Raw genomic sequence first — 26,410 nt, 5'->3', positions numbered from 1 at the left:
GTGACACCTGTGAAGTGACCTGTGTGGGGCCGTGATCATAAGATGGAATGGCTGGGGTTGGAAGGGACCTCGGAGACCATCCAGTTCCACGGGCAGGGACAAGATGCCCGGGGACCTCTTCCTCCACCTTCCTCCATTGCCCCCACAGGAACTGCCGCCGGAGGACAGCTTCCTGAGGTGCCTGTGGGGACGGAGGAAGCCATGACAGAGTCAGAAGGGCCCCAGAGGAGGAGTGCGACATGTGCTGGGCGACACACGGGGGCAGCCCCGGGGGTGGCAGGGCGCTGCCCATGAGGGAACCACCCCGAGGGGCAGCGCGGCGCCATGCCTCCCTCAGGCCGCACGGTCGCCATGCCAACGGCAGCCTCCTCCCTCCCCGCTGTGCGCTTGCGCGCGGCGCCGCGCACCTCGCCGGGGGCGCGCCCCGCCCTTTCCCCTCCCCTTCCCTCTGCCGAGCGCGGCCTCTGCGCGCACCCGCGGCGGGCGGGCGGGCACGCGCGGCCGTGGCCGCCATGAGGCGCGGCGAGCGCCGAGGCCCCGGCGGGGCGCTGGGCAAGGCCGCCCTGGAGGAGCAGCCCGACGGCCCCGGCCCGCGCCGCAGCACCGAGTCCGAGGTGTACGACGACGGCACCAACACTTTCTTCTGGTGAGAGACCGGGGCGGGGGGCTCCCGGTGGGTGTCGCGATACGGGAGTGTCGCGACATGGGGGGGTTGTCGCGATAGGGGGAGGCTTGTCGTGATGCGGGGGGGTCTAGAGGTGTGTGCTCGTACTCCAGGAGCTCGTAGTGTGCGGGCACCTCCGTGCCCGCGCCCGTTTTGTCAGGATTTTAACCAGTTTTTCCCTCCCCGGCTGGGCGCTCGCTGCAGCCCCGCAGGGGAGCAGCCCCCCGTTACCCTTGGGTGTTCCGCACGGCTCCGCGGCCTGCTCCGCTCGGAAGATAAGTACTGGGACGTTTTTGGCCAGAAACGTGATTCCCCGCCGTGGGTTTTGGTACAAGCGGTCCTCGCAGGACGAGATGCGCTCGTGCCCGTGGCAGTGCCGTTAAATCCCTCCTCTGCTGGAGGGGCTCCAGGAACCCGCTCCGGCGAGCACCTGCGTGCGTCCTCTTTCAGCAAGGAAACCCAACAGCGAACGCCGCTTCCCTTCGTCGCTGAGCGGAGAAGAAGCCCGCCGACGTGACAGCCCCTCGCCTGGAATCCGAGCTGCGGGCCAGCACGGTTTGGCTCAGGTCTGACATTTGGGAGCAGCAGGAGGAGGACGCTTGGCTCTGACCCTGCCAATCTGGGCAGCAGCAGAGCTGGGGGGTGTGGATCTCGATGAAGCCGCTGATACCGGGTGGTATTTCTGCTAGCGCGAGTTGCTGAGAAGTGCTTAGATCCTGCAGGACCTCTAGGAGGTCTCTTTAGGAGCTGACGTGTGAGTATAGCGGAGGGACATCCTCATCTCAAGGACAAGAGGAACTTTCTTGCAGAGCACATGAGCGTTGCCTCATGTAGGCTGAGTGAATGAGCGAGCAGCTGGATCCTGCTGAGGTCTGCTGAGGAGTGCCTTCTTATAAATGGAAAATGGGTAAAATGCTGTCGCTTTCGTGTTGCCTTCTCAATGGAGTTCTTTTCTGGGGTCTTGTGATGCCTACAAAACACCTGATGCTGTTATTGTGTAATCTCACCTTCCTGCACCTTTTTGTTGTGTGTGGGGGCAGCACGTAGTCTGCCGCTCGTACAGGTTCGTTATCCTAAAATACTGTAACTGCAGTTCATTTGTCCAGGTGAACTTTTCCCTTGAATGTACAAATGTGCTGCCCTTCTTTAAGGCTTCTGCTTTATCAGCTAGTTTTTTCCAGGAGGAAAGTAGGGACAAGTGTACAAGTGTGTTATAGAAAGGTTTAACTTATGTATTTTCAGGTGACTTTCTTTTTTTATTACCCAATTCTGCATGTTGCTCGTGCTGGCATCTAGGAGTGTAAATGCTTGTAAAAGTTTATAGGTTTTCCCTTCTGTTACTTTTGACTCATGCGTGATGGCATTGCATGTCTGAGCGTCATTTACCAAAAGACAAGCTAAATTTTCTATTGTGTGCAAGAAGAAATGTTATTCAGAGGAGCTGTTTTCTTCCCGTGGCCCTTGACAGCGCTCTTGTGCTGGTTACAGAAAACAGAAACCTAAAGGGTAGGTGCCCGCTGTCTTTGCCCACATGAGCTACATGGAAAGTACCTTTTCTCCTTGAAGTTCAGAAGCTGTTGGATAAGGTTACTGACATGGCCTGCTCAGTTTGGAAATGTTAAATAGTGTGGGACTTGTGGACACAGGCAGAAATCAGTCTAAAGTAGTTCAGCTCGCAAAGGTAACTTTACAGCTGTAAATGTAATGCTTTGGAAAGGTGGTAGTTCTTAGCCGTCTTCTCTTTTTAAATCTTTTAAAAACGTTGAAAAACAAGTTAGGTGCTGTATAATTGCCCATATTCTTATTCAGTCCTAATGACTTTAACCTGGAAAACACTGTATTTTAATTACATTCTGGGAACCTGCTTGGTCAGTACCTCGACAGCTCTTTTTGCCATTGGGAAATGTCAAGGAAAGGAAGTGGGAAGGAGCTTTTTGAAGCAGATTGGCTGGATCTCTTATCCCTGAACTAATTTCAGAACACCTACTGCTACCGAGTGCTGGAAATATTCAGGCCTGCCTGGCAAGCTGCTGTCCTAGGAAACATGTTTGCTCCTCTTTCCAGTACCTGTGACTATTTCTTGCCCATCTGCTTACAGAATTAGCTCTCTGAATACAAACAAAGGACCCTTTTGTGGCTGAGGTTTTGACTTTTTTTTTTTTTTTTTCTGTACAGATTGAAGCACAGTAGATCTTACATTTGCACTGAGCCAGCATGAAAAGAAAAAACTCTTTTATTTTTCCTTAATGTCTCCATGTATATCCTGTGGCATCAGGGTGGCTTCATTTCTGTGACCTGCAGAAGAGCAAATGCTGATGCGTCTTAGAGGTTCTTGGTGGCAGGGACTTTGTTGTTGTTTGGTTTTGTTTTTCTGCTACCTGTAAGCAGGCAACAAAATCCAGTGGAGGTTGGCTTTCTGGTACCTGTGGCAGATGCCTACCGATACTTGAAGCTGAAAAAGAGGAGCAGTGTCTTTTTGTTGGAGAGGAGGGAAGAAATTTATCTCCACTGCATGATCAATGTCGAGGTTTGCAGCAACTCTTTTGAAGAGGAAACCTTCCTCCCGTTCTGGTAGCCAGTGTGGGGGGCAGAAGGGCGGTGGTCACTCTTTTCATGCCAGTCCTTGCGTCTTGGATGCTCTTTGATTACCAGTTTGGGATCCTCTGGTTACATCTTAGGTTTAATTTTATCCTAAAAGTTCTGCGTGGTGTAAAAAGCATAGAAATTACAGCTAAGAAAAGCAAGCCCGTCTGCTTCTTATTTTATTCTGGGGAAAATATTAAGAGAAATCTTTCCTGATGGCTGGCGCACCAATATTTCTTTGAGAAGGCAGATTTGTGTGCAAAGCACCATCTGGGGAAATACAGCATTGTTATTCAAGCTAAAATATTACTTATCCCCTTCTTGTACATAGTTCTTATCTCTTAAAAGCAAAACTTACAGCAGCATGAGATTTTCTAACAGGCCGTTTGGAGGAAGAGGTGAGTGATTTATCTTGGGGATCTCTCAGATAAAAGAGCTGCAGATTGGGTTGAACCTTTCTGCCCCCTCTTGTGAGGGCTGATTGCAGCGCTTTCAAGGGAACATTCTTCATATGCCCTGGCAGTCTCTGGCTGCTAGAACATCCAGGAGGTCGTTGTACAATCAGACCAAGGCCTGCTGACTGTATGAACTCTTCTTGCAGCTGAGGGTACGTGTTGACGGAGAGTTGCATTGTTATTGCACTGCCCCTTCCCGAAAGGAAAAGAGTCGCCTAGTTCCTGCAGGCAAGCTGCAGGAGCAGAAGAAAAATCCTTGTGCAGAGACCTTGTGAGAGTTTAATGCCCCATGGGGGCTTTAGGTCTGGTATTAATTCCCTATATCAATTTCTTTTTTTTGTAGATGTGCTCCAGCATTATTTAAGGAAGATGGGGAAAACTTGGGAGCCAACACCCGAGGGGTACTTTCCAGGGGAGAGAGTGCAAGGACAGGCCACCATGCCACAAGCAATACAGCATGCCAGGAGTGCACAGGATTAGCCTCTAGGTTAGATTTCCCATCCTGGGAAAACTGCTTTCCTTTTAATGGTGTATCCTGTGTGCAGCAAGAGTCTGTGGTCGGAGCTCTCTGCACAGAGCTTCCTCAACGCTCTTGTTTGAACTCAGGCTCATCAAAGCGCCATCATATGATTTGATTTCTAGAGCAGTTTACAAAACAAATTATCAGCCCAAAGAACCAGCTCCATGCTTTTATGCAGTTTAATCTGGCAGAAGGGCACCTCCTTCTCATTCCCTACTTTTGTCTTTTTTTTTTTTTTAAACGTGCTTCTGAAAATGTGTCTTGGGCTTGTACTTGAGTATTGCACGTTATCTGTCATGCAAAATGACACTGTTTCAGTGGCATTGCTTTACATTAAAATCTGAAATGGAGATTTCAGGCTTTATTTATTTATCCTTAGATAGGTTTAAGGATAAAAATGTTCAGTATTTGAAAATGAACATTTTGGGAACCTTGATTAACTTGCTAACTCTGTAGAACTGATGAATGGAGATGTTTTTTTTTCTTCTTTCTCATTCAGAGGCAAATGACTAATTTGCTGAAGCGTGGTTTGCTTTTTAATCTATTGTTCTGATTTCTCTGTGGGAGTACGTGCTATTGTACTGCTCTTATCCGGTGATCGCTTTACGAGAGGCACGGACTTGTAAAAGCAGAACGACTTATGGAAGGAAAAGGGACGTTCCTGTTTTGTAGCACAAGTATGTACAGAAGTTTAATCAGCATCCTCTACCTTTACAGATGTGCTGAAGACACGTTACTGGTCTAAGAATAGGTACTTCTTGGTTATCTCTGAGTTTAAACACTTTAATACACAGGCTGCAGCTTAAAAGCCCCATCTGTGTCCCTGTTACTTTGCAGATGTGGGTGCTTGGAGCTTTTGGGCAGTGTTACAGGACAAAGTGCATCCTCTGGTTGCTGCTGATTATTTTTTGAGATCTGGGTGGATGAGAGAGGTCTCATGTCACAAACCTTTTAAATTATTTTTGTAACGCTAAGGCCTGACCACTTCCTTTGGTCTTCTGCACCGTGAACATCTGAGTTTGGTGTCGCCCATTTTGGATGTCTTACCAAGTTACAACCAAAAGTTAAATTGTTGTTGAAGGTTTCAAAAGCCTCTCTCTTTATCCAGATGGAACTGTTTCCCTCCTCGTTACAGTTTTGGTTTTGATTGTCAAAAGTTTGGTCAGTGTTACATTGTGATTATTTTTTTATTGTATTTTCCCATAACATATTCCTCATGGGAACATACTGAAATGCTACACTGTTGCTGAAATACTGGATTTGTCCTGCTCCCCATTTGTCATGTTTTCTTGAAATTCACGTGTCAAATGACGTGTAGCTATACAGAAGGCCGAGAGCTTGGACGTTGGCTCAGCTTTTAAAATCACTTTCAGAAATGCTTTTAAGACTTCGCCGTTAGTTGGAATTAAGGAAAAAAAATGCTTGTGAAAAACTTGATGGTAGCCTGAGTTGGGAATAGTTTTTGTCAGCTTTCTTTGCCAGCAGTAACTATGAAGGTAACTTTTTACATCGGGGACAAACCAGGCAGCCTGTTCCTTGGAATTTTGTTCCAGCGGAGAGCTGACAAAAAGATTAACACATCGATCCTTGGCATGTTCTCAGTGGTTGGTTTTAAGGCAGTTATTGCATCATTTTTGACAAACAAGAACATTAATGCAAAGAGGTGGGTGATAAGGGTGTGGTCGCGTACACCTAAGCCCCTTTTAGTAGTGTTGGAGTTTGAAGGAGATGATGCTGGGGTATTACTGCCTCCTTTCAGTCCTGGGAGCCGATCTGTCTGAACCTGCTAAAAGGAAGAGATTTGTACGGTTTTGTCTTACCTCATGTTGGTCATTATACTTTATTTGGGAAAAGAAAAGCTCTGATAGTTGTTTTGTTGAAAAAAGTAGTTTCTAAATGTGACAGAAAAACGAGTTACTATCAAGAAAGAAGTTCTGGTTGAATTTATTTGCTGGCAAAGCTCCTACTTTGTAAGATTCGGTGAAGGAGTGGTATAGTTACTGATGCTGTCTGTTGGACTGACTTAATTGCTCTTGATTGGCATTTAGCTAAATTACGATGACAAGTATTTTAATTAAAATAAAACTGGAAATATTTCACTTTAATGCTCCCTTAAGCTTAAATGGGGAAAGAGCTAGATGTAAGGTACAGGAAGGCAGAAAACTGCAACTTTTTGGTAGTTTAGGATTTATTGTGAATTCTCTTTGACCTTCCTGACCTTGCATATTTTTGTGTGTCTGTCTTCTTAGGTACTGTTTTCTGAGATTTTTGGCATAATACCTGGAACTGAAAGCAGTCTTTACCCCTGCTTCTTACGCAGAGCCCAAACTCTTGTATAATGCTAAGGGGAAGACTTGCAGTCTGCTTAGCTTAGCTCTTTTCCTTCTCCAAAGGCTCTAGGCTAACCAGGAGAGCATAAGCCTTTCTGCATAATTCCTGTAATGCTTACCTTGCTCTGGATGTTCTTAGCTGGGCTGTCTTCCTCTTGAAGCATTATTTCAGAGCGTACGTGGAGACTTAATCCCCCTTTATGCCGGTTAAGTCATCTTGACTGATTCTTCACAAGCACTTCTGCATGCTCTCCCTTTTACTGGCTGCTGCAGATGCTTAACACTTTGTCTTGTTCCATGTGACTGCATTTCTTTCTTTCTTTCTTTTTAACTTCCAAACTGGGGAAAGTTAAGGAAACAAGCATAAACACATACCTGAACTTGTTTGATCAGGCAGGTAGGTTTGCAAGATGCCCTGCTACCTCTAGCAGCTGCCGTTGCTTTGTCACTACTGGTGATTTTTTGCTTGGAGCTGTCAACTTGCTCTTTCCAGAAGACAAACCAAGCCAGAAAACCTTTCATCCCGGTCTTTGGATTTTCTGCTAGACTGAAAATATGTTTACGTGCTTATCCATTTCTAAGACCATCTACGAGACCATCTCGCTTCAGCTGGAAGTGAAGACGCAGCTAAAGGGGAGATGAGATAATTTGAGGGATAGAGCTTCTTGTTCCGTGTTAACCATGGGGGATTGTTGAATTGCAAGTTGGTGGTAGACCAAAATAAACCAAAGGCAGGGGGACACGGAGCTGTCAGACACTGACCATTTCCTTCACTACAGACTCCCCGCAGGGCTGAATGGAACTAGATCTTCGTTCTTCTACTTGACAAGTTTCTAGGTGCATTTATCTAAATGGGACGTGCTCACAGCTGATTTTTTCTTTCCATTTTTGTGACACAGAACATTGGAAAAGTAACCAACTTCGTATTCAGACCGGGACGTGGTGAGATGATGGAAGACAGCACTTAGAGACTTTTATATCCTCTTAGATACTCATTTCATAAAATAAGGAATAAAACCAGGCATAAAATATAATGCACAGCCTTGCAATTAAAATGACTCTGTGATCAAAATATAGGTTGTTTTTGTATCAATTACGTGCATGTATACGTGCAGTGACTGAGACCGAGCTCTGATGTGAATGAATTGGGGCGTTTCCTTCAGCCCCGTGCTGTCCTGTAGCCTTTGAGAGGGCTGTGTCTGGTTTTTTAAACTCATGGAGGTTACAAAATAGGCCCCGAGTCACATGGCTGGTGAATGAATATTAATCTGTGGTGTCTGAATCACCTGTTAGGTGGCATCCTGCGAGACAACTTGCTGGGAAAATGCATCGTTTGTGCTGCTGCGGAGCCTTTGCCTGTTTATTTTGACATCTTGATGCCTTGCTAACTTTGAAAATACTCCTACATCCTTCTCATTTTTTTTTTTCTGGAGCTGGTTAATTTGTGTCCTCTGGACTGAAAGGAAGAATAGCGTTAAATACTGAACACCTTTCTAACAGTGGCAGAAGAGGATTTCATCTGCTTATGAGGTATTGCATGTGTTTTCCAGTGGGATTAAAAGGATGCGGTGAGAAGTAGCCATGCTTTGGACTAGCGTGAACTTCAGACTGTGGTTCAAAATAATGCTTGCCTTAATTTAGAGCACTTTTAGGTAGGTTATGGAGTTTGGTGTTTAAAGGTAAGTTAGTAGAGTTCTTGGAAATCTGCGATGATCTCCAGTTTCTCATGCACTGTGCAATGTAAATATATGTTTAACTTTGGTGTTTTTTAATATAAAATGGAAATGTAACACTACAAAAAGAAAATGTAACATCTGAACGTATGTACATATATTTGTCAGATACAGTACTTCTCGTTCACTGTTTCTCTGTTCTCTAAGCTTGATGTTTTATGCTGGCATTGTTTTAATGGTTTGTACTAGAAGGTGTTGTTTTAGAGGACTACACAACTCGTGTCTTTATGATTTGGTCTTAAATGGCTTCACTTCCTGTGCTTCTGTTTCTGAGCGGAGGTCAGATAAGTTTGCCACTGAAAATAATGAATGGCTTTGCATTAGGAAATGAATTTTTGACTTAAAAAAAAAAAAAGGCAGCATGCACTATGTAAGAATACTATGTATATTATACTCAGTAGCTATGTGGGTGTACATGTCAACTAGCTCTATGCAGTTCTCTCAGCTGCTGGGTCTGCCTGTGCTTACTTAGCTCTTCTTTCTTTCACCTATGAATTCCTTAATAAAATCTGTGTAGGAGGATGGACCCTTATGGAAGGGGAAGTGAACAGTGCATGAGCGTGATCTGCCTTTGCCAGTAGGTTACACCAGCCAGGTTGCACCTTCAGCAGTGCAGACAAAGAGCCACCCAGCTTTGCCGGGCACCTTTGCTGATGCAGTTGTTCCAGCAGAAACTCCTCGCGGAGAGATGGCTGTGTGGGGTTCTGCAGGCATGAACCTCTGCTCCTCCTGTTCACTGCTGAGATGAAATGAAACTGTGAGCATCACTAGAAATCAGGCAGCCAGAGGGAGCATCAGAAATTTTACAGTTGCAGCTGTTCTCATCCAGAGATTTTTTTTTAATTTTATTTTTTACAGGAGTTACTTGCGTCTGGCTTGAGCACCCTTTGGTTTTGTCTTGAGTCTGTTTGATTAGAAATATGTTTTTTTTTTTTTCTTTTTTTTTTTTTTTCCCAGTAATCTCAGTATTAGCACAGTTGGTGCTATTTTTGTTCAAGCTGCCATTGTTCACATAGCACACATTAGTCCAAACCTTTCTTAGCTTGAAACGCCGAGGGAAAATGAGCAAGACCTGTTCTGGTGATAGGCTTCTCTTGCGTGCTAGTGCATGACAGCCTGGTGACTAAATTCTGTGCAAATGCTAAATTCCTTTTCCTGGGCAGTACAATTAAAAAAAAAAAAAATCCTTTAGTATAATTGACTGCTGTTGACACGTAAGCCTTACAGAGGGCTCGCTCAAAGGCAGCACCTTGGTTTTTTCTGCTTTCTGATATCACTTTTCTCTCTTCTCAATTTTAGGAGAGCTCATACCCTAACAGTCTTGTTCATCCTCACATGTGCGCTGGGATATGTAACCTTGCTTGAAGAAACACCACAAGATACAGCTTACAATACAAAGAGGTAAATGTTTGAGACATGCTTTAATCGTATGGATAAGATACCTCAAATACTCTTTTGTATTAACTTGTTTGCATGGCCCAAATGCCCAAACCCTTAGCAAGGGTTTAAAATCTCAATTATACTTGAGATTTTAATAGGTGCTTATTTGTTGTTGAAAATAAACATGAGAAATTCTAGCCCAAAGGGAGACTCTTGGAAATTAAGGATGAGATTAAAGCACAACTTAAACTGCTTATGTGTAGCTGAATTTCTCTTCTTTAAAAAAATAAATGCAGTAGGGAACAAAAAAAGGTAAATAAAGTGGTCTTTTTAAATCCGACTATATTTTAAGAATTAAAGCGGTGCTTATAAATTGAAAAGCATCCTTGCAAAGCATGAAAATCATTGTTTCCTGCCTGTCTGGCTTCTTAAATATAACACTTCTTTTCTCCCCTTTGCTATGAAAGAATTTCTTCCCCCTTTTTTTTTCCATTTTCTGTAGTGAGTATGGATATGGCATTTGTTGTCATAGGGATGCAGGAATCGGGGTATTTCCTGATACAGTTGTCACTCTGTCAGTTACACAATAGTTGTAGTTAATGTAATTCCTGCTTTAGGAATTACATTACAGAGCTGAGTGTTTGTATTTTTATGCGTGGGGGTGAAATGGAACAAGTTGGAACAAAGTGGCCTGTCTGGGTCTGGGAAAACTTCTGCAAGGCTCTGGTGTGAACAAATGCCACTTTACTCCCAGTTACAACAATGTGCGAGTTCAGCGAACGGATGGAGGTGGGATATCCTCTGGAACGGTAGTTCAGAATAAAGTGGAAAAGCTGAAAGAGAAGTGATGACGCATCGTTAGGGGATAAGACAGACAGAAGGTGACTCAGTGGAATATCTTATTATTGAGATTAGAGCCGTTACTGCTTTAACGAAAACAAAACCAAAGAAGATTAATCATCAGATTAACCTTTCTTTCATGAAATAGATGTTGCTTTCTTCAAATTCAGCGCAGAGAGTAATGTTTGCAGTTGTTAGAAATCAATATAATAGCGGCAGACCAAGCAATGAGTAGGGAATGTTCTTTGTTCACTTTCACATCTCTGCTTGTGGAGTACTGCCTGCAATGTACTCCTGTAAAAATACATGAAAACCAGCATCAGAGAATTGTGTAAGGTCTTCCAAATACTGTTTTTGAAGGATACCTCTCTGCTTCCGTTCAGGCTTCATCCTTATGCTCTTACATAGCCATGCCAGCTACATACTGAATTCTGAGATTGCAATTAACTCAGTCAAAGCGTTACTTTATCCTAAGATAAAATTCAACACAGAAATAACATGAGTTCTATTGGGCCTTTCCAAAGCTTTGCTTCTGTTGCGTTGGACCTGATTTAAGGGATGGAAGTGAGTGTCTGTTGCATTGTGTCAGTTTTCTGTGAACTCCTATCTGGCCTCACTTAAATCTCTTTTCTAAGGTCTTTGAGGCAAGCACTTTGCCAAATCTAGCACTGCTAAACACAAAGGGTTCAAGCTCAAATCATGTTCCAGCCAGTGCTCTTAACCTTCTTTAGCCTCTGTGCACTTGCTTTTATTCTGTCATTCCTGACCAGTTCCGTGTGGCTCTCCAGGGGCATACTTGAACAAAGAGAGGCAGGAGCAAGATGGGCACAACATACTTAGGTATATCCACATCCCCATTTCTCACAGTTTTGTTTTACCTTCATCACTTAAAATACTTCATCCTACCCTGAGAACGTTTTCAGTCCTCTTAAAGAGCTGCTATGTGTTTTGATCAAAAATTTTGGCCCGGCGTGCGACTGTCACTTTGCAAATATCTCCTAGGAACACTTGCTTAATGAACAGCGACGATTTTATTACCAATGAGCAGTGGCTCTGGCTGTCATGCTTCTTTATTTCCAACTGCTGCACAATGACAGTGGAGCAGTGTTTTTGTCCGGAGGTGCAAAGTCTAAATACGTGCTTGCAGACACTTAAATCTCTTTTGTTTTCAAGCTCATGCTAAGAGATGCCAGGCTGCTTGCGAACTGCATTAGGGGCTGCGAGCAAGCCGTGAAATTGAAGTACACAAATTGCTGTGCTGTCTGCTGTTGCTGTTTCCTGGACTGAGTAAAGCAGCAGGAAGTCATGCAAAGCTCCCATTTTCTCCCTTGTAAAAGTGCTTCACCCAGGCACTTGCAGCAGCAGGTGAGAGCAGGGTGAGAGGTAGTAAGTCACCGGGAGAAATGATGCACAAAATATGCTCCAGAGCATGAGCCTGTGAGATCGCAGGGTGTGGTATCTGGAGCTGGGATTCATACTTGCATCTGTTTATGTGCTGGTATTTGAGTGTTTTTTGCCTTCCTGCTATGTGTTAGAGCAATTAAAGGAGGATTTTATCTTTTTATTTGTACTATAAGTTATATAGGAATGTTTTATACATAAATCTAGTCAAAGTTCATTAGGATCATACACAAAGATGTTGATGTGATCATGCAATATACATGATCAGATTGGCTAAGTAAAGTTTCAGCTCTCTTTACGATAGATACAGAGATAATGCATTGCAAAACCTGTCTGATCGATAAGGCTTTTTATTCACACAGTTCTTACAGCATTCAGGGTGGCCTTGACATAGTCTGTCCCGTCTGGCAGCTTCTCCTCTCCCGTTAAGCAGGAGCCGACAGGACCGCACTCCAGCTCTGAGGACAGCTAAATAAATCCTCAGCGGCCTCCTTCGTGTACCGTGGCTGTGGAAGAAATCCACTAATGCTTTGAGTGCTGAGCAAGGGATCTTTAGGGGAAAAAAAAAATGTAAATGCATTCAGGTTTTAAAAAATCCTGCAGGCATCAGGGCTTTATAGTTAATTTCAAGCTGTAAATCAGTCTCTCTTCGAAGGTGCCTGTCTATGCTGGCTTCTGGCATAACTGATCATTGCTCAGCCATGGTAATGAGACTGGGGGTGTGTGTGTTTGCAAGCTGCTGATGAACACCTACCAAGAAAACAAGGCAAGAGAGAGGCTAGGCCTCTGTCTGCCACTTCTTCATCTGGTCAGAGCCCTGAGGGGACTGTATCAGTTATGCTAACGTAGGTACAGCCAGAGAAAGGACAGGGAGCAGGAGCTGTCTGCTTAAACGCCTGGAACAGAGGGTGGTACACAGCAACTCATAGGCTTCATTGTCTTGTGTTTCTGAATCATCTCTTTTAAAACAACAGAAACAATAGCCTGTTTGTACTAATGAAGCTGTTGCTGTGTTTTCCCTTTCTTTTTTGGTTAAGCACTAAAATTATTTTTGTAGGCGATGATATTTAGTGCCTTCCTGATGTGCTGCTCAGAGGAATTCACAAACCTTGTCCCTTTAGGCTACCTTCGTGGATGTAGTTTGAGGCAAACCCCATACCCCTCTCAAATTCTAGAGAAGTTCTTACATGGAGCTGTGCTGAGCCAGGAGGACAAGCTGCTGCTTAGGCTTCAAAAGCTTCATAAGGAGGCAGTACATTGATATGAATTGGGTCACTGAGGAAAAAAAGGTAATGGAGCTGGCATGGCTATTACACAGATTTGTGATTTTCTTCAAACCTTCCTATGGTGAACTTGAAGAAAAAAAAAAAAAAGTTGAAACCACAGCTTATTTCGGCACTGCTGCTACATCTGTTGTTTGGCTGAGGGTGGATTTTAGAAAGAAACTAAGTTCCTGCGGTGATTTATATTCAGGTTGTCTCTAGCTTTGGGAAGAATACCCTACGAGGCCTAAAAATCTTGGACATGTTGGTTCACGACTGAGCATGATGATAGTGAGCAAAGCAGCGTGTATTGTTACGTGCTACAAAATGCAAAAATACAAATCTCTTTTTGGAGCCACGTGGCTGCCTTTAAAGCTTTGCATCTGCAGTGGCTTAAACTAGCAGTTCCCCCTCAGATGGGGGCTGCTGTGTTCCTTCCTTGTGTGAGTGGTGAGTTGACCCAGCTTACAACAAATTGTTCTGTTCCTAGGTTAGTTTGCAGCTGAACCAGTCTCATCCGTCTCATTCTGCTGCCTCCTGGAAGGAGAAGGATGGCAGGACCATGGCAGTCCTCCCTTAGGTCTTATGTTGCTGAGGGTTATAGAAAACCTTGTGCACTGCAGCTTAGGGTTTGGGGGTAAGGTTGTGGATCTTTGATATACCTGGTCTTACGGTCTGATACAGTAATGTCTCTGTTACATTATGTAGGATCTAGATTATGGCTTCTGCTCTTGGAATAGCAACAGTGCTGGTTTAATTTTAAAAGCTTCTTCTTGTCTTCAGTTGATGGAGAAAACGTTTTTGGAGTAGAGACAGCCCAGGAAATGGCTTTTCAGTGGTTCCTTATAAGCTTTCATTGAAATTTTACTAGAGCAAGGAGAAGATGCTCGTCAAAATTTAACAGGAAGAAATCTATCCAGTTAGTGTCTTGCTGACGTAGTATGCATGGAAGTCAGAGACGCAGGGAAGCGTTTGACTGACTGTGCATGTCACAATCATTTAAAGCCTATGGCTCGTTGTGTGGATCAAGGAATTGCTCTTTTTCGGTTTGTTATTGATCTCACTGAAAACTCATCTAGCAGACTCCTGGACTGCCTGAAGAATGGAAGCATGCAGTTAGTGGGGAGGAAGGGAGAAGGATAGGAGGGTGGGCTTGGGGATTTGAGACAGTCTTTTGTGAAACCACAAGTGTAGGAATTTATACCTATTTCCTATACCTGTTGCCTTTAAACACTCTGACTTGATGATCTTTGTAAGTCCTTTCCAACTGAAACATTCTATACTATTTCTCTGAAACATATTCTCCAAAAGGGATCTATTTAATGGCTGACATATTTAGAGGTTAAGAAATAAACACCAGATATTTTTGATGTCTAAGAACACTATTTACAACTTCATTGGGAAGATGCAGCAATATAAATAGTCTGTTCTGTTTTTTACTTTCAGAGGCATTGTTGCCAGTATTTTGGTTTTTCTATGTTTTGGAGTTACACAAGCTAAAGATGGACCATTCTCAAGACCTCATCCAGGTAATTTAAGTCACTTAAATTACGCAAATATTTCTGCTAAATGGCATTCTATGCTGAATGTAAGTACTTGTGTTACTTGCAGAGGAGGTAAGTCATAATTTAACTAATAATATAGGCACGCTAACGCTGCACAGTTCTCATATAGCCTCCCAGCTTCCAGCCAGCCTCCTCAAGTACTAAGGTATTCCAGACAGCACAGTGATCCTTCAGTGTAAGACTGTAAGTCCTGAGAGTGTTTGAGACCATAACATAAAATCTCTTCTTTGTACTGCTATATTGAGTGAAGAATTTTAACATCTTTGATCTTTTTGCCTGTTTAGATGCTGTGAATCACTGAGAAAGAGCTAAGGGAATTTATGTAGGCTTACATAATATTCTTGAAATGTTTCTTATGCCAAAAAATTAACTTTTCAGTTTAGGAATCCTATTTTATGTGAGAAACAGCAGACAGGTTAAAAACACTGATGAAAGCAGATGTTGTTCTAGAGCAATGCACACAGCACATCTCTGTAAACTTAAGGTTTTGATCAGAAGTTTGTGTGTTTTTTGAGGTCTTTTTAATTAAAAAGTTGCAATTAATTCTGATACCTTCTGTAAGAAGTTACTCCCTTTAAGTGATATTTGGCTGCTTTCCTGTCATAGCTTTCAGTTTGAGAACATCCAGTGGTTTTGTCTGGGAAATAAGTCACTTCTATTCCCTAGAACAAAGTAGGACAAATGGGATGGGGAAAGTCCGAAGGTTGTAGAAGTGTACAGCAAACAGCTAGTGTGGACTGATGTGGTGTTTCCAAGATGGTAACATACACAGGTGGTAGACAGCATTTAGGGGACTGAGGCTGATTATCTTTTGACAATCGATTTTTTCATATATTCAGTCCCTTTATATACTGAGTTTAGTAATTTTTTTATTTTTATTTTTGTATTAATTCACCTTTCTTGTAGCTTGTTAGACAAGGTGATCTGAAGAGTGGTTTTCAAGGGCTACAGCAGTTCACCAGGACAGCAGATACTTCCATGGTCGCAGCCAGACACCTGGGTGCCAGTTTAAATGAGAACAGCAGTCTTGCAGGCAGCAGAGGCTTGGTGCTGCAGCCCCTGAGACACCGTGTCAGCTCTCCTGTTCCGGAGGGCTGTGGAGGGTGTACTGGGAAGTGTCCATCAGGCAGCTGAGTCTCTGACCTTAGCTTCACGGTGCTGTTCCAAGAGAAAGATCTCATCTCAAAGGAACTGGAAGTACAGGCTGCTGGTGTGCGCAGCTTCCATTTATAGGACAGAAGAAAGCCTGTGGGTCGGATTCAGGTCGCTGCGATCACATACAGCCCCGTCAGATCTGTTACACCAACTCCGAGCTGTGTATGAGAAGTGGCTAGATGTTATGGTAGTTGGGTGATTTTGGAGGCCTATTATTCAGTATGTCTCTACCTACTTATGACCAGCTCGGAGGTGTTTTATATTTTGGTTTGGGTTTTGTGCCTGTGTTGCTTTTCTGTTTAAATAGCTCTTCTTACAAAGTGTTTATCCACCTGATTTATACATACACAATTAATGCCATCTCACCATTGGTTTTGCCAAAGCAAACAAGTTTTCCCTTTAGTGTCCCCCTCAACATAAGCTTGTTTACCCCATAACATTTTAGCAGTCCTGTGTGTGTGTTTTGGGTTTTCCTCTTGGAAAATGGCTATCCAGGTCTGGCAGTGCTCATGTTTTTTGTGACAGCATTAAAGCTTCACAATATCTCTTTGGGAGCACCCTGATGGCAAACTTCATGTTACTTGTGCTTTTTTCATGGCTGTATTACAGTGGCAGCTTGGAGTCTGACAGGTGACACTAATCCTTTAGTTACTCTGCTGATGAGCTAACATTGTGTATGAAAACTTACTGGTTCATAAGTGTGAAACTGTATTCTGAGTTCTTCTGTTACTCCATTTTTTTGAGGTCATCCAATTTTTCTCCTTGCTGTCCCTGCCTTCCCTGCTGCTGCTGTTTGTGTGTTTTGTGTTGTTAATCTACTTTCCACTAAGGTTATTAATGAAATTGATCTTAGCCACTATGTGAGCGTATAAGATTTCCAGACTTAGCCACTTCTACACTTAGCCTTCCAGACTGACTTTTTTCCCCTTTCAGCATTACTGGCTATGTCAGTTTTAGATGATTTCCCATTCAGCTTTACCATTTTTCTACTGATTTTCTGACCCATTTTCTCTAGGTAATAATTAGCCACATGGACCCATACCAGCTGTTTTACCATAATTGAGAAATGTAGGGCTATTACGCAAAGAAATATGTATGGCTATTTAGGGAAGACTAGTATTTTTAACACTCTTTTTATCCAATTTTCAATTTTTTTCCTGTAAACCATTAGCTTCAAAGCCTTCATTTGGTTTGTAGTGCCTCTAGCATGCTCAACAAAATGCAAACACCTTCCAAGCCATCTAGCAAAAGATGAATATGCCCTTATCCCCAAGGAACAATGTGTCACAGGGGTGAAATCTTAAACTCTGCCTCCAGGTCCATTTGTTGGTGGGTGAACACCTAAATGCGGAGAGTGTAATGCATTTCATGCTAAAATGGTATAGACATGGGTCATGGATATAGGTCATCAGCATGCCGACTTCTTAGTATTTGCAGCTAAAAGATTTTCTTGATTCTTGTTGTCAACTCCCCTTACGGAGCCTTGAGCATAGAAATGATTTAATGTTGCAAGGGTCCAGTGATGCTTTATCGTCTTTGTTAAGACAACGTGCCCATATTGTAATTTGAATGCAACTTTCTGAGATGGTTATTACTGCCCCAAGAAAACACTTCTAATATTCCCAACTCTTGTCAACAGTTATTTGATGTAATGCATCGTTCCTGACGGCATAAGCAGTTTGGAGAGTAAACCATGATATTCCTAACTAACCCATAGGCTGAAGTAGCTAGAAATGAGCAGGCAAAAACTGGATCTCTTCTGTACCTGTCCCAGGTGAGAAAACACTGACAGAGCAGGCTGCTGGTAAAACCAGGTGCAGCAGCTGGTTGCCTTGTAATTCTGCAGTGAAGAAATCCTTCTGTTAGAGAATAGTTCGTGATCTGCCCTTTTCTGACAGTTCAGAATTCAGGAATCTGGATGTTCACTACTGTCTGTACATAAATTCATTGGACTGTTGGGACAGTGGTAGTCACTGACTGGGTGAAATAAATTGCCCTGTATCTAGGGGGTTGGACAAGCTGAGCTTTTAACTCCTATTTTTATATCTTAACTTAGCCACTTAATATTTTGAAGCCTTACATTCACCTACGAAATACCATGCACACCAAGCTGGGACTTCTCTGAAGGCCTGCGTTCCCTCTGCTGTTCCCTCGGTCGCTCCATCACATCGCTGCTCTCAGGTCATGGGGTGGTGCTTCCGAACCCGAGCTCGCTATGGAAAACCTTGTGCTAAGTAATTTGAGCAGGCGTGTGGCTGCCCAGAGCAGACACTTCTCCCTGTTTGTGTCCTGTGCAACTTCTGATTAGCGTTTATGAAGTGCTTCCACCCACTTAACAGCTCTAAGATAAGTGCCTTGTTCAGGCACATACCTTTTTTTTTATTATTATTATTTTTAAACTCAGCCTTTCAGGTTGCATAGGTTAAACTCAAACTTGTGATGATAACTAGGGGTAAGTGGCCGGTTGTGCACTCGGCCAGGCAGCGCTCTTGTTAAATATTCTCAAGTCTCCCAAGGATGACAGCAGTTCAGTGTTAGAGCATAGTAATCACTGAACTCTCAGGTATGTAAATGATTAGTTGAGGCCTGTTTAATCAGACAGATAATCCTAATTTGAGGGAGGTTCACGGTGACAGTGCATTTAAGGAAAACAAATAATAGGGGTATGCCAAAAATAACTTTATAGCTGAGGCTGGTCCAGGAAGAGAGAGAGAACACAATGTTTTTGTACAGCTTTGAAAACATCTTGTTTCTGCTGTGCTTGTACAGATAGAAAGTAGTCTTCAAAACCTCCTGGGTGCTTATATCTGCTGGGGAGAAAGCACACTAAATTGCAACCAGATCTTAATCTTTTATTAATTATTTTGCTTTATTGAGCATTGCTGAGTGTATTCAGCAGCTGCAGATCACCTGTTGCCAGAACTCTATGTACGTAGGAGAAAAGCTCAGCTGCAGGTTTAGATTTTTCTGCTATCTGAACTGTACATCGGTTTCAGAGCTAGTCTGCCACATCTATGGCTGCGAGGAGCATAAAATCTGTCATACAAGGCTTTGTAGGTCAGAAAAAAGCAGCATTGCCAAGGCTGCTAGTCTGAAGGTGATGTATAAAGGAAATAATTTTTGTAGAAATGTAAATGAAAACTTATTTTTTACTTCTGGTGTGAACACACTGTTTACTCTTCAAGGTTTGCAGTCATAGGAAGGGGTAGAAAATGTTATCAAACACGAAACACATTTTAAATAGAAATATGATGGTGGTTTTTCCCCCCCCTCAAGATATCCTGCAGTTTTGCTTGCAAAACCTGCAGTATTTTTCAGCAGTAAAGTGGTGCCAGTGTAGGGAGAAGTATGTCTGTCCTGAATGCATCTTTGACCAGTGGACGTTTTTATTTGATTTTTCTAAGCAGCATTCTGGAAAAGACAAGAGGGTGCACACTCAGTCAGTCCTTCCAAATGAAATTTCCCAAGGGATTTGCAAGTTCATCAAATCTTGAAGGAGGGACAGAAGCATTAAATAACCTTTTCTACAACATCTAGGCAAAGACAGCTGGGCAGGAGGCACTATTTGCTGCCTTTCCGAGGAGAAGGCAGGCTGAATTCTGCTTTTCCTTCTCTTAAGGTGACCAAGGGACAAAAAAAAAAGTCATAAACACCTCATAGCATATGTTAGAGTTTTGTTTGTTTGTTTGTTTTAACTGACACCTAAGAAAATGCTTCATCTTATTGCGTAATTAAACAATTATGTTTGTGAATTTCAAGTAAAAATCTTAAAAGTGCGGTATTTCCAGTGAAATCTGTTGCAGAGTCCAAAGCTTTCTGTTATCCAGGCCGCACCTGCTTTTTTTCTTTCTTTTTTCTTTTTTTTTTTCCCTCTGGAAGTGTAAAGTAAGCCATTTTAATTAATTTAAATTCAGCAGTTTTGGTGAAAAAGGTCACGCCTTCTCACATTTCAATCTATTTTAATGATTGTGTCTTTAGGCTGTCAGATAAGAGGCTTCTTTTTAAAATGTGTATTTTTTTTTCATTTTTTGCTACTTATGATTCAACAGGGCAACGATGGCATTTATTTTTGTTTCATGGCAAACAAGCCTATAAAAAGTCCTGCAACACCACAGCTAGATGATTTCAGGTTCTGAGCTGATAAGTTTGCAAGCCTATACTTGATGTTGAGTTCTTGCATTATTTATGTCGTGGTCCTGACTATGAAGCATTAACATATCTAAGTTCCCTTGGAGTTAATAGAGAGAAATGCCCAAATTGTGCCTGAAGATGCTTGTTTTTTTTTCATTTCGTGATCAAACCATGAACATGGAGGTGGAATTGCTTTCTGTCTCTGCTCAACCTTACAGATGACTGTTTTTTATTCCTCTTTGCCCCACCAATTGTAACCATCACCTCCATGTAGCCATGGAAGGAGAGCTTGGTTTTGTAAGTGTAAACAGGAAACACCTGAAGGAAAGTCTATTAAAATCATTCCTAAGTGCTTAGTACATGATGTTACTGCGAGATTTAAATATCCACTTAGAATGAGTCAAGTTTTGCTGAACTACCTTGGATAAATTTTTGTATGTGATTAGGAAAAAATGCTGGAGTGCTCTGTCTGCTCACATGCTGGCTCTGCGTGAACCTGCTTCCTCCCTTGTAGGAGTTAACAAAATACTGGATGAGATTCCAGAGCCCAGAAATGACTGTACGGAATGGAGGCCAAAGCAGTCTGTGGTTAGAGTAGGATGAATTAGAGGCATGAATGCAGCCCATGGATCACAAAGCTGGTATCCAAGACAGTCAGAGAGCCTATTACTTGGGGACTGAGTCTTACAGAAGAACAGAGGTGACAATGACAGAGCAGAAAGTGCACAGATACTTTAATTTGTGTACCCTTTAGCTTCAGGTGTTGCTTCAGTCTGAGAAGAGCTGAAATCACACATCTTGTGAGGGTGAAAAATGACGGTAGGCTCTGAAACAGATGAGCTTTGCATGATGTTTCTTATTATGGAGAGCATCAGATGATTTCATTGGTCTTGCATCTAGCACCTGCTAAGCCTTTCATATTTTTTTTGTATTGAATTCCTAGTAAAAGTGAAAACACCTTTGGCATTTTTGAAATGCTTCCTGCCCTTCAAGGAAAAAACATCTTCAGGGAAGAAGATGGGCTTACAAACCAAAGCAGAGGTGTCCCCCCTGCTGGTGTTAGTTTTGTCTGTTTTAGCAATAAATAGGTAGACGTTGGCCAAGCTGCTTAGCCATGATAGTCCTGGGAAAACCAAAGCTGGGCAGATCAGGTTATGCGACGTTCTGGAGGAAGAAATAAGATCAGTTCAGGAAGGATACAGCTCCATTCCAAGGACTGCTAGAAAACATTGTAAGTGGCAAATATTCCTTCTAGTTCTTAAATATTTAGTTCATCAGGTTGAAGCATTTTTTGTTGATCCTGGTCATTGCCAGAGTAATTCTGGCATATTTGCATAGCAGCCTTTCTAGTAGTTGAACAAGCCTTTCTGGCTGTACCCTTCAGGAAGGACAGCAAATACTTTGAATACTGAGCTTTGTGATGTCTTGGTGAGAGCATCTCTTCTTGAAATGTTAAGTTGCAACAGATGCATAATTGACAACTCTTCTTGAAGCTTTTGCTGACATCCTGCTTGTCTGTTTCTGTAGCTTACTGGAGGTTCTGGCTGTGTGTCAGCGTTGTGTATGAACTCTTCCTCATCTTTATACTGTTCCAGGTAAGTACCTTAAACTGCTGTTTAGCAGCTAGATGTCTAACATGGGTATAAAATCACTTGTATTGTTTTTTTGGGATCCTCACTGACTGCAGAAGATGCTTGACTTCATTCCTGTGTTCATTGTCTTATTTAATGGGACTTCTAGGTTGAAGAAAACTTAAAAATATATATATATTTTCTCAAAATATTTCACCCTGTTGTCTCTTCTCCTGACCTCCAGTTAATCTCAGCCCCGGTTAGACACCACAGTGAAGTGATCTTAAACAAGTTAATTAAAAAGTCGGTATTGTTGGTTACATCAAATGACCAGGAGTTAGTGCTTCTGACATCTAGTCTCCGCTTTGCTGGATTTGATTTCACTGCTGAAGTTGTGTATCAGCTGTTAGTTTCTTAGACCCTACAGATTGTGGAGTGAATTCAACTTGTTTAACACCTTGGAATACTTTTTTTTTTTTTTTTTTTTTTTAAAAAAAAAAAGAGCTCTAGGTTTTGAAGGAGACTTACCCTCTCCTCAGTTACACAATCCAGTTGTTGTAGTCATCTCCTCAGGCAGCAGTATACCTTGAAGCCAAAGCAAATGTAGAGATATAGGATAATGGGAGTTAAACATTCTGCTCTGTCAGACCTTGGCTACTTTTTGGTGTTAGGTTTTGGAGTTGCCAGTGGATCTTTTTCAACCAGTATCTTCCTGCTGACATCCCAGTAGCATTTGGTGCTCTGCATTTTAAAAGGGTTGTGAAGTACCATTGTGTACTCAAGTAGCATTAAACTGATCACTTTAGATAAGAAGATGATGAGGAACATATTTAAAAATATCATGTTTTGCCTCTAGAGGCCAAAGAGCTTTAAGAAGTGGGACTAGAATTCAGAAGGGTCACAACCTGTCAGCTGTCTTCATGTTGGAGTAGGACATTTGCTTTGCAAACAAGTTTTTAATATTGATCAAATCCTTTCTGGTTAATCAAAAATTTCCTTTGGCTTCAGCGTTTCTTGTTCTTCTCGACCTTCCTGGAGTCTTCTCAAAAGTCAATGCCAAATCCTCTTTAAGAATGACGAAGTCTGGTGTGGGGTTTTTGGTTTGGTTTGGTTTTTGGCTGGTTTGTTGTGTCAGTGGGCAGCTGGAATGTGTCCGCAGTAGGTCAGTAAAGAACAAGATGTTTTTTCTGTCCTGTTGGCATAACTTGGGGGTTCACTGTAAACCCTTACGCAGGGCCCTAATGTCTCATTAGGGTTTCTTTCAGGCTGCCTGTCCTGCTTGGAGGGAGTGGAGTTCTGACCCTTTCACAAGCATGAACAGGTCTGTCTTGCTTTTTTTTGTTGTTATTCCTCACCACTGAGGAATATTTATTCAGTTCCAATTTATTCTTATTTTCTTACTGTTTGTTTCATGTCACCCTCTATTTTTTCCAGGCATCCTTGTAAATGATACTCATGACTGGCTGCAACCAAACTGACTAATGTGTTTCATTTTTATTTGATAGCACTGTTGCAGTTCCGAGTTCTCATAGGAAAGCCTGGAACTGCTTTGCTTTCCTCTGGCAGAATGTTGTGTTACTGGCCATTTAGTTGTTAAGGACACTCACTAGCTGGTGCCCAGCTCCTTACTAAAAATACATTATGACTCTTGCACAGGTTTAAGTAAGGTTAAAATTCTGTTGAGTCAGTTAGTGACTAAACTACTTGAAAAGTAAATACAAGTTTGCTCATGGTTGAAACTTGTCTTATAGTTAGTCTGACTTTATTGGTTTCATTCTATAACTTTATTATTGCTATTAACTAATCTTGGCATTGCTCAGTTTTTAATATCTGCTAGCTTATCCGTCTGTCTGTCATTGATGTTCTGCTGTAAAACATTGACCACAGCAGTGATCGATTTCCTTGGGAAATGCCCATTCAGTAAATGTTTGTGTGAGTGACCAGTAAAGTAGTTCAGGTCTTGGTCACCTTCTATAACAAATAGTTGGGTAATTTTTCTCCTTGCAGTTTGCTTCAGGGTTTATTACCTGTGCTGCTAGTGGGATGTTATTGGAAATGGCTGTTTATGCAACAGGCAGTGCCAATTCTTTTCAGCCATGAAACTCAGTGCAGATCTCAACTTTCTGTAGCTGAAGTGAGCTGAGCACACATGCAAGACAAATCCTGCTAACAGAGCATGTGATCTGCATGCTCCATCTACGGATGCTCGTATGTGCTGCATTTTGTTCGAGCTGCGTTTCCTGCAGCTGTATCTTTCCCGTTCTAGGAAACAAGGAGGCCACTAGTGTAGGAGATGCAGACATTAAAATAACCTTTCCTTGTTTGCTGACTGCTTTTTTGTTTACCCTCATGAAGAGAGGAAGGGAAGAAGGGCAGAAAGAAGGATGACTTGTGTGTCAGTTCAAGTACTAAGTGTTTAGAAGAGAGGGGGCATAGAGGAGAAGCTTAGGAAACTGAATTAAAGATCTGTTTTTTTTTTTTTTATCTTTAAGAAATATTAAGTTCATTTTGTAGTCGTTTCTGTCTGCAGTATTTGGCATTAGAGGTTTGGAAACTCAGGTGTACGTGCTATGTGATGCTCTGAGGTCTAGATGTACTTTAAGAATTGTTTTGCAACGCATTAAAAAACCCCCATTTGAAGATAGGCTGTTGATATAAGTTATCGTTGTATTTTTCTGTCCATTAGCACTTACTAAGAGGAAAACCTGGGTTTTGTGTTCCTTTTGCAGACTGTACAAGATGGGAGACAGTTTATGAAGTACATTGATCCAAATTTAGGTGTTCCCTTGCCAGAAAGAGATTATGGTGGCAACTGCCTTATTTATGATCCTGGCAATGAAACGGATCCATTTCACAACATCTGGGTAAGAAACAAAGTTATTTGCTAGTGAGTCTTTTTTTTTTTTTTTTTGTAATGGTTGCTTAATTTAAAAACTTGAAAGTGCAGTCCTCAGTCTTTCTGAGTGCTGAATCAGAAAGCAGGTCATGACTGATTCTAGCTTCTTTGTGTTCTCTTCCTTGCACTTCCCTGGCAGATGATGTGCTTCTTTGTATCCTAATTACACTGCCCAAGAAAGGGGGTAAACTTGAACAATCATTGTTTCTCAGATCATTGATGTAAACCTGTTTCCCCTAAGAGTCTGGATTTATTAGCATACCTAAGGAATCTTCTAATCCCAGTCACCTTGAGGCACAAAGTTCAAAAGTTGCATGTTGCAAGCAGCCCATAAGTTGGACTTTACTGTATACCACAAATTGTCAGCTTATTGTTTCTTGCTGGCTCCTAGAGGACTTGAAATTCAGGGGCAGTGGAATTGTGATTGCTTTCAACTCCACAGTTGTGGAGCACTGAATTCTTTGGGTCTACCATGTAAGTCTTCAGTGCATCAGGAAGCATAATAACTGAGAGCAGTAAGAGCTTTCCTCTCCTAGTGCTCCACTGGCAGTAGGTGGAGGAGAGCCACTCTTTGCCCATGTATTTTGTTGCCAAGAATGGGAAGATGCAAGAAGCCTTCCTAAATACAAGATTGGGGTATGGTGAAGAAATGCATTTTCTTTATCATGTCTGGTTTGAATGCATCCTTCCTTCCCCTTGGAAGGCAAAGAACATGACATTTTGCATTAAGAAGGTAGTCTCCACTTTAGTCCTGATTGCAGTTTCTGCCCTTTAAGCTTCCTGACTTTGCTTTAAAGGTTTCTTGTATGTTCACTGTACTTGAGAACAAAGAGTCTCTTAAAATGCATCTAGAATGTGGAACAACTGAAGTTTATTGCTGCATCTTTTCCTGGAAAAAAAGTAAGCTTCAAAGTTGAGTAATTGTTTGTAGTACAAACTGACCTACACTCTCTTCTTGGTTTGTAGGACAAGCTGGATGGATTTGTTCCTGCTCACTTTTTTGGCTGGTACCTGAAAGTAAGAATGAGCCTTCTGTTACATTTCTCTTACAGTACTATTCTTCTTTCATAGCTTGACTGCTTCTGTTTTAGCAATGCCAGTCTTAATGATCAATTATATTAGGCAGTCATCTGTGAACTAGACTGTGTTTGTAAAACATGAGGTGACTGAACAGGGGAAAAAAAGGCTTTCATTTCTTTCCAAAGTAACATTACATTGGCAAGCTCCTTCCTTCGCTGTAATTCACTCTGAGATGAGATCAATAAAAGTAAAATCCTTTACTTCTGCAGCAAGATAAATCTTTGAATGACCTTTGGATGTAGAGTGTGGGGAAGAAGACAGTATTCAGAAAATTCAGCAAAAGTTTGTTATCCAAAATAGATGCATGGCGATACGCTAGGATTGTTCCAAGACAGGCTTTTCCCAGTGGCTTCCAAATCAGGAATTTCAATCATAAGTGGATAGGTGCTGTTTTATTTCTTGCTGATATTTACTACAAAGTAACCCACTGTTGAAGAAATTCAGGTTGTGCTTGTCTCTGGCAGAACACATTCAGTCCATTTTTTACTGAACACTTTGGTCTAAATATTGCTTAAAAAAAAAATATCCAAGTTTACATGCTAACTTTACTTTGTCCTGCAGGCCTTCTCTTTTTTTGTCTGTTTTTATAAGCTTTTTTTTCCGGACCACCAGGAATAATAAGCTGAAAAAGCTCAGTCTGCTTTAAAAAGAAGTTATAACTGCTGTGTTGTTTTTTGTCTTCAGAAGTGCAGATGTATTGTTCTGTGTCTCTTTTTTTTTTTTTTTTCCCATAACCAAAAGATGAGTGTGGTAGGCTTGGGGAGACTTTGACTTCAGATCAGCATGTCTATGGCTTGTTCTGTTAGTATACAAAATCGTAAATTTGGAGAAACTTGGATCTTCT

The 26,410-nt window shown here is 42.1% G+C and overlaps 1 protein-coding gene across 2 annotated transcripts in view; it reads left to right on the top strand.

Annotated features, from left to right (window-relative positions):
• Window positions 1-441: 441 nt before the first annotated feature.
• The window catches only part of PTDSS2 (phosphatidylserine synthase 2), a 39,978-nt gene continuing 14,009 nt past the window's right edge, over window positions 442-26,410 (top strand). Inside the window, exons 1-6 of one of the 2 annotated variants that reach the window (XM_035328899.1) lie at window positions 442-646; window positions 9,585-9,686; window positions 14,615-14,697; window positions 21,547-21,614; window positions 24,320-24,454; window positions 25,453-25,503. In XM_035328899.1, the coding sequence (XP_035184790.1) occupies window positions 513-646; window positions 9,585-9,686; window positions 14,615-14,697; window positions 21,547-21,614; window positions 24,320-24,454; window positions 25,453-25,503 (573 nt within the window). In that variant the 5' untranslated portion in view covers window positions 442-512. Of the gene's footprint in view, window positions 647-1,422; window positions 1,572-9,584; window positions 9,687-14,614; window positions 14,698-21,546; window positions 21,615-24,319; window positions 24,455-25,452; window positions 25,504-26,410 lie in introns of those variants that run through there. The other variant, XM_035328901.1, reaches the window with a different exon arrangement.

The sequence above is a fragment of the Oxyura jamaicensis genome, chromosome 5 (assembly GCF_011077185.1).
Source record: "Oxyura jamaicensis isolate SHBP4307 breed ruddy duck chromosome 5, BPBGC_Ojam_1.0, whole genome shotgun sequence".
NCBI classification, from domain to species: Eukaryota; Metazoa; Chordata; class Aves; order Anseriformes; family Anatidae; genus Oxyura; species Oxyura jamaicensis.
Note: the sequence above shows the minus strand (reverse complement) of the source record. Positions and strands in the feature narration are given on the sequence as shown.